General features: G+C 39.3%; 2 protein-coding genes across 4 annotated transcripts in view; both read right to left on the bottom strand.

Moving 5' to 3' along the window:
• Positions 1-6504, bottom strand: part of LOC139936038 (periodic tryptophan protein 2 homolog) — a 202606-nt gene extending 196102 nt beyond the window's left edge. For both annotated transcript variants that reach the window (XM_071930749.1, XM_071930748.1), the window contains exons 1-7: positions 6451-6504; positions 4098-4209; positions 3363-3475; positions 2406-2500; positions 1945-2044; positions 1431-1574; positions 22-157 (exon numbers count right to left, since the gene is read on the bottom strand). In XM_071930749.1, the coding sequence (XP_071786850.1) occupies positions 22-157; positions 1431-1574; positions 1945-2044; positions 2406-2500; positions 3363-3475; positions 4098-4115 (606 nt within the window). In that variant the 5' untranslated portion in view covers positions 4116-4209; positions 6451-6504. The remainder of the gene's footprint in view (positions 1-21; positions 158-1430; positions 1575-1944; positions 2045-2405; positions 2501-3362; positions 3476-4097; positions 4210-6450) is intronic.
• Positions 6505-6905: 401 nt separating this feature from the next.
• LOC139935805 (uncharacterized) overlaps positions 6906-15908 on the bottom strand; it is a 23404-nt gene continuing 14401 nt past the window's right edge. For both annotated transcript variants that reach the window (XM_071930398.1, XM_071930400.1), the window contains 3 exons: positions 14802-14981; positions 12310-13773; positions 6906-11482 (listed from right to left, as the gene is read on the bottom strand). In XM_071930398.1, the coding sequence (XP_071786499.1) occupies positions 10980-11482; positions 12310-13773; positions 14802-14874 (2040 nt within the window). In that variant the 5' untranslated portion in view covers positions 14875-14981 and the 3' untranslated portion in view covers positions 6906-10979. The remainder of the gene's footprint in view (positions 11483-12309; positions 13774-14801; positions 14982-15908) is intronic.

The raw sequence follows: 15908 nt of genomic DNA, 5'->3' as shown, positions 1-15908 counted from the left end.
GTTTTGGCTACAAAAGGATACATTGAGTGAGTTGTCCTCAAAGAAGGCCCCCACGACACAATCTTTATGTCCTCCCAGGGTGTAGATGACCAACTGCTCCATTTCAGATGCAGCGAAGACACGTGTTTGCATGTCCTTCGAGCCAACCGCAAATACCCTGAAAATAAATATATTTATTAGGTCGTGCAAAAAAACCCTATGTTGTCCTGAATGAATCATTCTGTTTCAGTTTTTGTAGGTCAGGAAGAAGCGTTTTGTTTGTTTGTTTGTTTGTTTGTTTGTTTGTTTGTTTGTTGGGTATGCATTTGTTTGTTGATAAGCCTCTTCAATCAGACAATACACAATCAAACACATTGCCTGCACTCATCATGCATGTAGCGACTAGCATCCAGATTCCCACACAGCGCCAGGAGCGTCACTGGGTGATGGACATGTACACTATATAAGAAGCCACAATTATTATTATTATTAACAGAAACATAAGGTTAGCCCAGAGCAGACCAACTAGCAGTGAAGCTAACACCAAGCTACTTGCAAGTCTAAGCTCTAAGATGTTATTCTTGGTTTGATTCATTTCAGTTTTAACCACAATGCAGATGATGACATTAAAACGTAAATGGTTAATCTGTTATTTATTTTTCCGCTATAAGAAAAAGTGTTTTTCGTTCACCAAGCCCAGACTGTAAGCCACGGTTGATAATCGGCTTGACATGCTAAGAACAATGGAAAGCAACAATCTATTTTTGGTTTCCAGTCAAAATGACAAAGTTTTGATTTCAATCGACCACCCACAATTGACATTTTGGAAAATGGCTTCACAAGCCCTCTGCTCTTGTGTGCATAAATGCGTTGCATGTACACATGTCACCTAGCATTAAAGGCAGTGGACACTATTGGTAATTACTCAAAATAATTATTATCATAAACTTTTCTTGATTACGAGTAATGGGGAGAGGTTGATAGTATAAAACATTGTGAGAAACAGCTCCCTCTGAAGTGACATAGTGAACGAGAAAGAAGTAATTTTCCACGAATTTGATTTTGAGACCTCAGATTTAAAATTTGAGGTCTCGAAATCAAGCATCTGAAAGCACTCAACTTCGTGTGACCACGGTGCGACAATGGTGTTTTTTTTCTTTCATTAATATCTCGCAACTTCGATGACCGATTGAGCTCAAATTTCCACAGGTTTGTTATTTTATGCATATGTTGAGATACACCAACTGTGAAGACTAGTCTTTGACAATTACCAATAGTGTACAGTGTCATCAACGTGTGACAATTCCATTTTAAATAGAACGGTTGGCAGGTTTATACTAGGTGGGTGTTAACAGAATCGTCAAAAACAGTCAGCTGCCACACATATCATGCTGCGACTTCACAAATCTAGTCCCCCGCCCTCTTCATATGATTAATCAGTGGTGTCCTACCTTGAGTCTGTTGTCCAGTCGATGCATGTCGTATCATCGTAAGCGCCGTAGTAGGTTCTGTGTAGCAACAATGGATTGAACTCTCTTGTGCTGCCTGGTGCATGGTACACTTGTGCAAATCTCTCCTTCGTCAGGGCGATTTTCCTTTGAAAAGAGTTGTAGTAGAGTTAAATATAGGTAGCCAGTAAGCCTGGGGCAAGCCGCTTTAAAAGACGGAAAACTAAATTTTCCAGATTAATAGCTTCCCAAGTTAGTAGGGAAATAAAATACTGGATATTGACCCCTTGCACCGGGTCACACACGGCAACTGATGCCACGCTCATATCTAGGTGGTTTATATTTCAGTTTTATGAGCAATTTCTAAATAATGACTTACATTCTGGTCCAACAGAATGAAACTCTTAGTCCAATCTAGGTTTGGATTCAGATGGGTTGGTGAAAGGGTTACGAGAAGGGTTTAGGGAGAGTGTAGAATGACATGATGAGATTTCAGACACGAGTGTTAGGTACGTACTTTCCATCAGGGCTGTATTTGATTGCAGTCACTGGCTGATGAAAGTGGACATGATGCAGAACCGTCTTGCTGACTAGACTGCACAACATTCCTTTACCCTCTGTCAACAAAATAACAGAAAGACAGCAAGTAAGTCAAACAGCTTCAAGTAAAACCTTAACCATTCCAAGTCTGGTGCTATGGTGTCCCCTTCAAGATTTTCCAACCATAGAAATGGGTTATTTTGTGGAAGTTCCAAACATAAAAAATGGTTTTGCTTTTTAAATGCTGTTGCATGATCTACATAAATTACAATATAAAATAACTTCAATCAAGTCAAAACAATCTACATGGTCCAATGTCAGGATTCACAGAGGCAATGGAAACAATTGCCTACATGCCCCCTGATTTATTGGCTCTTTGCAAATGTTTGTCAAAAAACATAAATGTCACTCAAGTGCATTTAACAGTTCCCATCTCACCTTGATCAACAATGATGGCCGTTGTACCATCAGGGGACAACCCCACACATGAGATGTTCATACGAGCCTCAATCGGAAAGGTCTCTGATTTATTACTGAGGAGAAACAAGAAGTAACGGTCATAGAATATCAAGCAGTCCAATTCAGCCCAGTTAATAAAGTCAAGTGTCTCACATCCACCGTGTTAGCTTGAGGGGTGTCTATGTGTCTTTTTGACACCCTGTTTTATCTGTCGTTTACATGTAAATGTATTGTAAAGAAACAATTTGGAAACACAGCTTTTAAAGTTCCAGCAAATGTGGACATTCTTTTACAAAAATCTGGCTAAAACCTGTATAAAACCTTGCTCATATCCCAAAGAACTGTAGGAAAAAAAAGAAACACTGATCCTTCTGTCTCGAATCAGGACTCTTGTTGATGATATGTTAACGGAATTATGATAAGCAAGAATTTTAAAAAGGTGGGGGAAAAAAACCACTGCTGTTTTAGTGTGCGTATGAGAATCAATCACAATTTAACCACTACTAATCTCTCGCCACCTTGGCCCAATAGCATAAAGCTGCTAAGCCAAGTAAATTAATACACAAAAAGAAACATTTAATTTCTTCTAGTCTGCTTTTGAACCACCCTGAACAAATCAACCATGGTTGAAACACTAGAGCCAATGCTGATGGTAATATTAAACAGTCTAGCCTAAAAATAAAGAAAACCAACAGATTGTTTAGATAAAGAGGTACAAAACTATGAAATCTTCCAGTGACTACATGTAGCAGAAACTCCCAAAGACCTTTTTTTTTTACTCAGACTACATAAACCGGATCTGATAATTAACTGCGCATTTACCACACATCATAAAATAGCAGGAGGCATAATTTAGTACAAATAATGTATCATTGAAAGCCTAAGTAGATGGTAAAAGAAAGTGGAAAGATATTGGAATATTTGGAACATTCTTACTTCTTCAGGTCAAATTTGGAGATTCTGTTTCCAACGGGGCTGATGATGCTGTCTCCATCGGAACTAAAACTAAGGTTACCATGGCGATAAACTGCTCCAAGGAGGTTGGAGAACTAAATGAAAACAGAAATTTTATGATCATGTAAAATAAAATAAACAAACTACATACTTACATGTGTACTTGTATACATGTGCATCTTCTTTCAAGTTATCACACAAGTGCGACTGGAATAGGGGAAAATATAGCATGTTTGCATCCAATAAAAAAATCAGCATTCGGCCTCGTTAGATATGGGCCACTGACTAGCTATAATTTTCCCGAGGTTCCTGAATTTTTCCCATCTCTGGTAAGTTTTTGTCCCTTTTCTTAACAATATTTACTCAATAATGTTTTGATTGTTATGAATGGATTCATAAGACATTGAAGATCAAGTACGTGTTCTAAGAAATTGTGACCTCAAAAAACCATTAAGCTCCCAACTAGTTGGCAAACACATTTTTTACTTGCACCAACTAAAGTTAAACCTGTATAAAATAATTAAAACGCAAGAACACATTGTTAGTGTCCACTACTAGAAACACCACACACCGTTCCTCATCTAGATGTTGTACAGGCTTTGATGAGATTGAGAACCCACATAGATAGATATATAAGCATGCTCAAGAGTCTAATCCAGAAAGTCTCCTGCCAAATCTTTCCAAAGTCTCCCAATATTTTGGTTATTTTTGTTGTACCTTATATGAGAACCTCATTTTCTCTGGCTGATAGTATCTCGCTGTACGTTATTATAGATGATACTGATGGTACTCATGTGTAGCTGGTATCAGTTTGCATTAGACTTGGGAACTATGAAGAAAATATACGACAAAAGAAAAATCAATTATTTATAAAGTACCATAAGCTTATAAATCAGCCCTATCCCTAAGCATACACTCAAAGGTTCATACAAGAGATTTTACTGGGTACTTGGTTTAGTTAAAACTTCCATAAACTCCATCTGGACCTTGTGCAGGAAAAAAAAAAAACTTAGCCGAGGACTTTTTGGACATAGGTTAGACAGCCTACGCCACCGTCGCTGAATGTAAATACCTTTAAACAAGGCAAAATTTTGCCCAAAATGGTAAAAAATACATAAAAACCTTATTTATTCACTGATTAAAACAGGAAAAAAGGCCCATAACATTTCCAATCCTCTCTGTATCAATAGATTTTTTGATTACAGGTAAAGAGAAGTCGTTATGTATTGAAAAACGGTGACCAAATTTTACATCAAAAATGGCTGTGCTCACGTTAGTTGTGTGGGTGACCATCACCATGCTCTGAATCTTTGATTTGAGGTAAAGTTTGGGCTTTTTTCAAAAGGATTATGAAAGAAGAGAGTTTTATTGACCAACAGGGGTAACTTGAAGCTCAGACAACATTAAAGTCGAAGCAACATTAATTTGAAAAACCTCTTTTTTGTGTGTGGCCAGAATAGGAAATGTCTACTTGCTACAGATCATGTAGAAACATTCTTAAACAGCAATAATCTTTTTTTTCTCAAATAAATTCAAATTTTACATCAAATTGAAGGTCTCCTCAGAAAATTCAATGGTGCAAACTCCACTGTCATATAGGTGCTTTTGATAATTAGTTATGCCTTCCAACAGACAACAAACACGCGGGCTCTTCTGGTCGCCGAATGAGGTAAAAAGATTGTTAAAAAGCAAGACCCCCCCCCCCCCCCCCCACTATTAAGCTTGTTGCCCTATCCCTCAACGCACACTCAAACGCTCAAAAATAAAATTTTACCAGGAACTTGGTTTAATTAGAACCTCCGTAAATTTGATGCGCGACCTCTCGCGGGAGCAAAACCCAACTTTTCATACTCAGAAATGGACAGGGATTTTACTGAGGTTTGACAGAATACCCGACCGTTGCTGAATGTATACATTCCTTCAAAGTAGGAATTAGTAAAAATGTTGCCCAAAATGGTAAAAAGTACTTAAAAACAGTGGTTATTCACTGATTCAGATGGAGAAAAAGGCACTACGATCTTTCTGAACCTCTCTCTGTCAATGGATGGCATTATTTTTTCAATTGGAAGTCAATAGAGGGCGGTATTAATTGAAAACCGTGAACTAATTTATTTGATTTTGGGTTGAACGTGGTTTATTATTTGATAACTAATTTATTTGTCCAAAAAGTTCAAAAGTTCTCGCAGAGTCGCGACGGTGACCATGCTCTGAATCTTTTTGATGTGTGAAATAATGAGGTAAACTTTTGTCCTTTTTCAAAAGGATTATAAAAGAATCGAGTTTTATTGACCTACAGAGTACAGGAGTAATTTGAAGCTCAGACAGTACGTAAGGGCAAAGCAACATCAGTTTGAAAAATCTCTTTTTTGTGTGTGGCCAGAATAGGAAATGTCAATATCGCGCTACATCTAATAAACAATGCTACATGTAGACTAGGCCGCAAGGATAAAGACAGGTCCAAGCTTCTCAGATCCAGTGAATCTATTGGATACAATGATATTGGATAAACGTGCACAGTGAATTGAGCTTCCATCCTGTCACGTCCGCAACAGAATTTGACTGCATATATCTACGTGAAAGGTATGGGGTCAAAGGTCAAAACACACATCGGTTTTTTATGCCGGTCTCTGGCGTTATTCACGAGCCTTGAAGTATGACGTCAGGTGTTCAGGCTATGCTATCATGTGCTATGGCAGTATGGTAGAAACCAATATCGCGCTACCTCTAACATGTCCAACAAAGCTACTCTGCCCTCTGGCCTGGTTGACAATGACATTTTCTTTAAACTAACTTTTCATGGAGCAAGTATGGTAAATCAAACTCAATTCTAAATTCAGTCAGGAGAAAACTGTAAAACATTTCACATCAACATTTCACCAACCTCATTCAAACCTGCCAGTGCCAACCAGTTTCTCAAATAATGACGTTTTTATCCCTTTTAAAGGGTCTATTTTAAGACAAAAACATTGTTTCTCATATGATAATTTAAATGTTAACAGCAGCTATGTCCAATTCGAATAATATTATGCGTTAAAGTAAAATTAAACAAGTTTTTGGCAATTATACTTACCAGACGACCGGCGAGAATGTCGTTCACTAAAAAAGTGAAAAAGTGAAGTTCGGCGCGCACGTGTTGAAATTCAACATTCTTCTAGGAACACGACTAGGTTTTTAGGTCCATCTGTGTTCAAATTAGTACACTTTTAGGCTGGTGCCCAGCTATATTTACCGTCAGAGATAAATTTTTAAGGCGACGGTCGTCAAGAGAGGGCGGGTGTCATATCGTCCGCTTATCGTCTGCTCTTTAAATCTGATGGGGTAGGCGGGACTAAGAATGTGGGGGTTCGAGCAGAGTACATGTTACTGTAAATTACAAAAGTACTTCTGCACAAATCTTTTTTTAAATTTTCAGGAACCCCACTCAAAGCTTTTTTCATCTTCATATTTTTGTTTTATAGGGGCAGGAGAAGGGGGAAATCAAACATAAATTTCACCATAAACTTATCAACATTTTACGAGCACTGTGACTTTTTATTCAGGTAACAGATTATGGTAATGAGTTGAATTAATAAAATTAAGAAATAAACCACTCCCATGTGTTGTGTTGCAACATAAACATAAACATTCCATACAATTAATACCTGTAATCATTAAACTATAAATAAATGGATACTGATAAATATTATACTAAAAACTCGACATACTTTTCAATAAAATAAGGGTTAAAATAATAAGGCAAGGTCAAACAGATAATGCATAAACATTATTACCTAAAATTTAAAGAATAAATAGTAGCACAAGTTGGTCTTAAAATATCACTTTTTCAGTGTATGGTATTAAGTTACGTGGCAAACAAATCCTTTACATAAATAAAGTTATTTTAGTAGAATGCTGGCAAGTTAATTTTTTGGGTTTTCGTTTTAGTTTTAAAGAACATTTATAACAGTCCAATATTACCCCTCAAGAGTCAGAAATACTTATATAAACAAAAACAAGTCATACAGTTTTAATGGCAAAGCAACTAACAACAAAATTAATAGCACTCAGCACTAATACTCAAATAAGAATGCCAGTGTCAATTCAATTTTACAAGTTTACAGGCATGTCACTTCGTGCCTGAACGGCCAGCGGACATTTGGTTTTGTTCGTTTGGATGATGCATGTTAAGCGCACCAAAATGGTCCAGTGTTTCAAATGGACCTTTTGTAGTCATTCCTATTGTATAGTTAGTGCACAATGGTTCTGGACGCATCATTCATTTTGCGCATCGAAGCGTACTGGTATAAAAGTACTGTGAAGGGGTTTAGTATTCAGTTCACACTGCTATGTAGCTATAGTATCATTTAGTACTGCTTTTGTTATAAGCGTCAGTTTCCCAGTGCTTTAAATTTAACAAAAATCATCAGAAACAAAAGAATGTGCTTCTTTGTATTATTTCTCGTATTATCCATAAGAATGAAACTGCTTTTCATGGGTATGAGCAAAGCAAAGTAGCATTAATAAAACTCTGGTGTTGTCAGAGGCAGAGTGTGGGTTCGGATCCCGGTCATGTCAAACGGTGGAATGTGCGTTTGACAGCCTGGTATTTTGAGCAAAAGTTACACCATTAGTGCCAAGTGGTATTTACACAAACCTCCCCTTTTGTGAAAAATCTTAAGGTAATAAGTTTAAGACTTGTGTTTGCGTTTAAAAAATGTGTTCACATAATTACTAAGCTATTATACACTTAGGTTTTTATAAAGAGATGTCATTACAGACTGGCAAGACTGGATGTTTTCCTTCGACTTGGACGTGACTTTGATCTACTTCTTTGGCTGTGAGCAATTGATTAATTCAATCAAGCTTTGCACTGTACTGGACAATTTTTTTACTAATATTTAACTATACATATTTTTTAAATCTTGAAGTACTGTCATCTTATTTTAGGTTTAATTACATCTCCTTTCAAATCTAAAGTTCAACCAATTACATGCATGTCATCAGCATCATCACGGACTACAACTTGTGCTCGAGTCGCGAACAAAAACGGACGGGTATTAACAATTATGTTTCAACCTCAACAGGTTTTAGACAATTACAGTTTTCTTTGGTATATTGTTTCCAACTTCAGTTAATATTATTGTGGTCTTAGCATTTACACCAAGTATGCATTGCTGATCACACAAGGGTGAAACGGCAAAACCCAAACAATATTTTTCATCCTGATTGGAGTTATTAAAGGAACAAGTTGCCTTGGATCAGTCGAGTTGGTCTTTGAAAAGCGTTTGTAACCGTTTGTTATAAAATGCACATGATTAGAAAGATATTTTAAAAGTAGAATTTTATGACCAACACAAGTATCTATCGAAATTGCGTGGTTTTACGTTTTACCTCGTCGACGAACATGGTCGGCCATTTATGGGAGTCAGATTTCTGACTCCCATAAATAACCGACCGTGTTAGTTCGCAAAATAAAAGGAAAACCATGCAATTTCGAGGCAAATGTGTGTGGATCATTGTATTCTACTTTTAAAACATCTTTCTAACCATATGCATTTTATAACAAACAGTTACAAACGCTTTTCAAAGACCAACTCGACCGATCCAAGGCAATGTGTTCCTTTATACCACCAACCAATTGTCGGTGCACCAAGCATTCTCCCTTAATAACAATGGTCCGCTGGCCACCAGTTAAAACACCCGAGGACCAGTTAAATTTCACTCCAAGTGGTTTGACTGGCCCGTTTGGTTTGAAAAGCTTCCCTATTTCATTTGAAGTATGGACGAAAGAAAAAGATGAAATACCTATATAGCTACCAGGGCCCAATTTCATAGCTCTGCCTACCATAAGCACAGAATCGGCGCTTACGGAAGCAGGAAATTATGTGCTTACGGCAAGCGTATTTCTTGGGTTAGCGGCGAAGTTCGGCCTCTGCACGTACATACTCCAAATTACTAGGCATTCTACGCTTACAAGGCTATAGGGCAGAAATTTGGCGCTTGCACGTAAGCGGGGAATCACGATCGTAAGCGCAGAATTCGGCGGTAAGCAGAGCAATGAAATTGGGCCCTGGTCCTTCTTCATCACCCCTTCCCCCTCTTCCCCCACCTTTCCTCTCCAACCCCAAACCCACTTTAGTCACCACTTTAGGGTTATGGAAAAGCCAAAAACTTTTTCATTTAAAAAAACAACAAAATGGAATGATTTACTGCACTAAAAAAAAGCCTCTGGCAAGTTCAAGCCAATACTTGAAAATAATTCATTATAAAAATATCCATACCCATAGTGCTGCCAGAATGCGGTCCAGGCCTTAGCTGTGGCGTCCTTGAGCAAGACACTCGCCTATAATTGCTTTTTCAGACGGTATGGACCTAAGCCCTAGATCCTGTGCATTGTGAACTGTACATAAAAAAAACCAGGACACGTACCGAGAAAGAGATATGCTTGCCCTGGTGTTTCTGTAGCAACAAAATGCCCCATAATGCCTCTTAAAGGCACTGTACAAGTTTGGTAATTGTCAAGATCAGTCTTCTCACTTGGTGTATCCCATCATAAGCATAGAATAACAAGCCTGTGAAAATTTGGGCTCAATTGGTCATCGAAGTTGCAAGAAAAAGATGAAAGAAAAGACACCCTTGTTGCACAAATTTGTGTGCTTTCAGATAGGAATAAAAGACTTCTATAGCTATAAGTCTTTTATTATTTTAGTGCTAAATTACCTCTTTCTCAAAATCTATGCTACTTCAGAGGGAACCGTTTCCCACAATGTTTTATACTATCAGCAGCTCTCCAATGCTCGCTACCAAGTCAGTTTTAAAGTTAATATTTATTTTGAGTAATTACCAAACATGTACCTTCCCTTTAATGCCTAAGTCATTCAGTATTACCTCCTATACAAAACAAACCCCTCACCTTTGTGTAAACATAAGTACATATACAATTTATACAATGCATTGAAGTACCAGTGAGCAAGAACACTAAATAAGTGTCCAGATTATTATAATTTGTATCATCCATTATTATTATAAAACCTCTTGAGACCAGACTACTCTCTGAGTGGACGGTAGTGCTTTTGTCACACACACATAAACTACAGAGGCACAGTGGTAAAAAATACCGTTTACAAATTGCGGAAAAAAACCAGCCCTCTTAAACGGTAATATAAAAATATCTTAAAAGATTCAGTTGCAGAGAGATTTCACCCTAAAGTGTGCTTCTTATGTGCATTAAAAATCAAATTATAGTATACTCTCATAAGTTTGGTACTCTCCGTAGAAATAGAAACTGAAGAACGCTGGGGTCAGCCGCCTTCTGTGGACGCGGCGTATCGATACGCGTGTATGTCAAATAGATCGTCGCTTGACACGCATGTATGGCAAAATGGCAATATAGCATCGCACCTAGACCGTTTGTACTGTTTTTCATGTTTCAATGTGACGTCTACTGTATGGCAAAATATTTTGCGTAAAAAAAATGGCGAACGCACGTCCATAAAAATGGTCTCTCAACGTAACCACACATACAATGAGACACTCCTCGTTCTCTCAAATGAGTAAAAATGCATTTATTGTGATAAAAGGCTCGGTACTGATGAGATTGTTGTTCTTTTTGGTATTAAGCTATACGGGTGCAGGAGGCATATTGTAAAAGCTTGGTATCCTTTGACCATGTGCATTTGGTGCTTCGTGATCCCCAGGGTTGGGGGTTTCATAGGACGGGTTGTCAATCCCCGAGGGTTGAGGGTCGTAGTCACAACCTTTGTACAAAAGGAAGCTCGCGTCTCCGTGAAGTGAGTTGGTCGCCTCTGAAGAGCTTCCGTTACTTATTCCGGATAACCGGGCGCCGAGAGGTGTGCCATCATGAAACATCGTTGGGGTGGGAGGAGGAAGCGGAGGGGGCGGTGGAAGCTCTAGAGTGGGCGGATCGAGCGGTGGAGACGGTGGAGGGCTTGGAAGGCGAGGAGGGGACGGCAGGGGCGGAGTGGGTGGACAATCGGGCGGGGCATGAAATGTTGCGGAGAGCCTGGTGACTGTGCTGCTGTCACTGCCTCGGCGGCTCAGGCTGGGCCGTAGGAAGTTGTCGTTGATGATTTGTTCCTCATCCTGCCCAGCTCTGTAAACTCCTAAAAATTCCACAAATAAAAACAGAGAATCAAATAAAAGGAGACTTAAATCAGTAAATCAACTTTTTTAGCAAACCCTTTAAAGGCAGTAGATACTATTAGGAATTACTCAAAATAATTATTAGCAAAAAAACTTACTTGGTAACGAGTAATGGGGAGAGGTTGATAGTACAAAACATTGTGAGAAACGGCTCCCTCTGCAGTAACAGAGTTTTCAATAAAGAAGTAATTGTCCACGAATTTGATACCAAGACCTCAGAATTAGATTTTTAGGTCTCGAAATCAAGCATCTGAAAGCACACAACTTTGTGTGACAAGGGTGTTTTTCTCTTTAAATCAGTAAATCAACTTTTTAAGCAAACTCTTTAAGTTTCTAAGTTTTAATTCTGGTCCAAGTAAAATTGTTGGCTACAAGCCATGCGATAGTTTTTCCCCCCACTTGAACCATGCACAATTTAAAAGAAGATGATCAATAAAAACAGAATTTGTTTTTTACCCTAATACACCGAAGCACTGTATATATACTCAGTACTTTCCCAAGTTCTGTGAAAAATCCACAGACAAATCACACAGGTGGGATTCAAACCCACAACCAGTTAACTGCTAGATAAGTTATCTTACCACTAGACCACCAAGCTAGCAAAGCTGTGCCAAATAAACATCGATGTAAAGGTAAAAACAAATTATGTTCTTTATCCTGATGCAAAACTAACTTTAAAACAATCCTAAAATTTCAGGTAATTTTTTGTTCGTAATGATAACATATTCAGAGATGAAGGAATTTATTCCACCATTATTTCAATTTTTTACAAAAATAAAACTCCAACCTTCTAATCGTGGCAGGTTCATTTCAGGCACAGCACTGCGTCCAAAATCCTGACTCAGCCTGGTAGTCTGCATGGCTGGTGCCCTGTCATCTACAACCTCATGGTAGTGATCCCTGGCGGCCTCGTCGTCAGCGTAGTGGGGGTTCTGCATTCCGGTATGATGGTTGGAGGTGCCATTCCCATTGCTGGTGTGGTAAGTGCCCTCCGCACCGTTGTTCAGCCTTGACCCATAGATGCTGCGCGGCCGTGGGATGTACGTGTGCGCCATGTTAAAGTCCGACAGTTTTATATGAGGCTCTTCTTGGATATCAAAGGACTGGGCGTGCCTGCTGCATGATTTCCTGATCCGGTGGTGAACGAGAAGTATCAACGACAGCAGGATAACGATACCCATAGCTGATCCAATCACAATGTAGATTAAGAGCTGCTCCTCTTCGAATGTTAACCCATTCCTTCCGGTCCTTGGCGGTTTTGTGGTCTGATTTGGGACGTTGATCACCGCGACACTGTTCACAGTGAAGTTCTGGTTGTCAAACTGGAACCCATACTCATTGTCGTCCACCATATGGGTCAGTTTGTCTCCTAGGGTCTCCTCTGAAGTTTCTTCCACTGTGAAATCAACCACGACCGAGCCACAGCGAATCTTCTGAACGCTTATTCGGTCGACTTCTATCTCGAGGAGGGCGGCGATGAACTTGTTGAACGCCAATGTGAAGAGAAGCTCTTGACCTTTGACATGGCTGCACTCCCCGCTGAGGATCATTATAAGCTTGATGGGGAAGAGAAGAGTTGGGCTGGTTGTTACGCTCCTTGTGGTTCCATCTGTTGCGGAGTTAGCTTGAGTTGGAGTGGTACCCAGTGTTGGTAAAGCAGAGGATACTGGCAGGGTGAATGAGCTGCTTGGTGTTGGTGTTGGTGCTGGGGTGCTCATAAACGACTGAGACTCCATGGGTCTTGAAGTCATGCCTGGTGTGGCTGATGAACCTGGCACCACAATACTAGAGGGTGTCGCGTATATCGTTGCCGTCTCATAAACAGTTGACGTCACAAGGTCGTATACTACGGAGACACCAGCCGGAATCGAATGTGTAGGCCATGGCATCGATGTCGGTGAAAAAATCTCAGTTCTGTTTAAGATAGGAGTTGGGAATGGGGGTGGAATGGGAGGGGGAGGGAATGGCGCAGACGTGGATTGTGATGAATTCATCACATGAGTTGGCTGGAGATCTCCTCCCCCCGATGATACCCCTGTTATTAGTCTCGCTGAGTGAGTAGGCGATGGAGTAGGGGTGTGGAGTACTGTTGCTAAGTGTGACAGCGTGGTCATTGAAGGAGTTGGCGTGGGGTACAGCGTGGGAATTTGGGACGGATGCTGAGTTGTTTGTGTCCCTGATGAAGGCAAGACGGACGGTTGATGAAGGATCTGAGTTGACATACTGGCAAGAAGTGAAGACCCTGATGTGCCTGTGTGGATGTCAAATGATTGAACGTTAAACAAATGTATGGTGTTTGGAGAAAAAAGTAAACCACAACGGATCGGGACTCTGTTTTAGCGGTTAAGACATCTGCTATATAATGCTGATGCCTGTGGATTTGAAACCTCCCTTTGAAGTGTCTTTAAATGTTCTGTTGTCAACATGACTTTACTTAAACAAGCTTAAATGCACAGTGTTTAAACATACATCGGTGTAGGGATAAAGAAGAAACTTGGCTGCTGAGTTACCGAACGCTTCGACCATTATTAACTCTGTTCACTGGGCCATAAATTCCATTCCTTAAACCATCTCAGCTCCCTGGGGAGTAAACAGCCTGTGCTGCCAAGTATGAGGCACACTAAGCTAAATCAATCACACAAACTATCTTTACATAGTTATCCATTAGTGAAGCAAAGTACTGTTTAGTGACTAGCCCATGGACACAAGTGTCACAACCGGGATGTGAACCCACACTCAAATGACTAAACCACCTGAACCCGAGTCTGATGCACTAAACCGCTCGGCCACAACACGCCACGTAATAAAGGATCCTAGCTAATCCCTCAAGCAAATTGATTGTTCACTTTGCAAATGTGGGGTGTCATGGCTGAGTGGTCTAGGGCGTTCTATATTTTACAGAATGTGGTTTTACATCCTGGCCTATCATAAATGCTTCTCTCCATCCAGGATTACAAATGGTTACTAGAAAGAACTGGGGAGTAACCAGGCACTAGCCAGTTTGCCTTTTTAATGTATAAAAACAAATTGTATTTCTTAATGGTTTTTCTGTATTTTTTATCATATATATATTTTAATGAATCTCTGTATTTTAAACTCAATTCAGCTTGGAGCTGCAATGTTTGAATGTTTTTTTTAATAAACCAATAATAATAATATAGACTGGCATCCTGTCCAATGCAAATTCATTTTTTAAATGCCAAGGAAACTGGCTACAAACACCGGCCTAATGAGCCTCATTGGCTCGGGACAGACTTTGCTTAGCAAATGTACACTCACCATTGATTGCAATGCATACATTAATGCATGCAACGCTCCATATTACAGCAAGGTGAAGTACTGTTGACTCCATGACTATTGAGCAACCACTAACTCATTAAAAACAAAAAGTTCCCGAGATGCCGTGTCACATCTGATGAATACCCAAGGCTGGGTTCTGCTCATCTCAATTATACCACTCTGCAAAATAAAAAACAATATCATAACAGAAAGGCTGTGAATTTCAAGACAAAAACTCTACTAGACTACAAGGCACAATTTCATTAAGCATGTAAGTACAAAAACTTGCTTTTTTTAGCACCAAACATATTTGCTTAGCAAGTTACCAGCCAAAACACTGTATGATATACACCATCGCTGTGACTGTCATCCGCTCATCAATTCAAGGAGATTTTATACAGTCAGGGAGATATTTTGTTAGATTCAAAATAACACAGGACGAGTTCCCATAATCAGAGAAATTTTCAACCTTGTTCATCAGCAAAAGGAAAGATCAAAATGTTTAAAGGCAGTGGACACTGTTGGTACTTACTCAAAATAATTATTAGCATAAAACCTTTCTTGGTGACGAGTAACGGGGAGAGGTTGATGGTATAAAACATTGTGAGAAACGGCTCCCTCTGAAGTGCCATAGTTTTCGAGAAAGAAGTAATTTTCAACGAATTTGATTTTGAGACCTCAGATTTAGAACTTGAGGTCTCGAAATCAACCATCTAAACACACACATCTTCGTGTGACAAGGGTGTTTTTTCTTTCATTATTATCTCGCAAGTTCGATGACCGACTGAGCTCAAATTTTCACAGGTTTGTTATTGCATTATGTTGAGATACACCAACTGTAAAGGCTAGTCTTTAACAATTACCAATAGTGTCCACTGCCTTTAAACATTGATTAATCTCAGTGGCCTCAAAGTTATTTCATGTAGGTCTTTTATATTATAAAAAAACACACACACTGAGTTTTCTTTTTGACAGGATATTGCTCAGATGTTTCTGTAAACACAGGAACAAGAACACCACATTTTGTAAAAACAATGAGCTGGGACAAACCACCTGCGCTCACCATGTTCAATGTACAATGTACACCCATGTATGCCAAGAATTTCC

This window comes from Asterias amurensis, chromosome 4, assembly GCF_032118995.1.
Source record: "Asterias amurensis chromosome 4, ASM3211899v1".
Taxonomy (NCBI): Eukaryota; Metazoa; Echinodermata; class Asteroidea; order Forcipulatida; family Asteriidae; genus Asterias; species Asterias amurensis.
The sequence above is the reverse complement of the archived record's forward strand: the minus strand, read 5'-3'. Positions and strand labels throughout refer to the sequence as shown.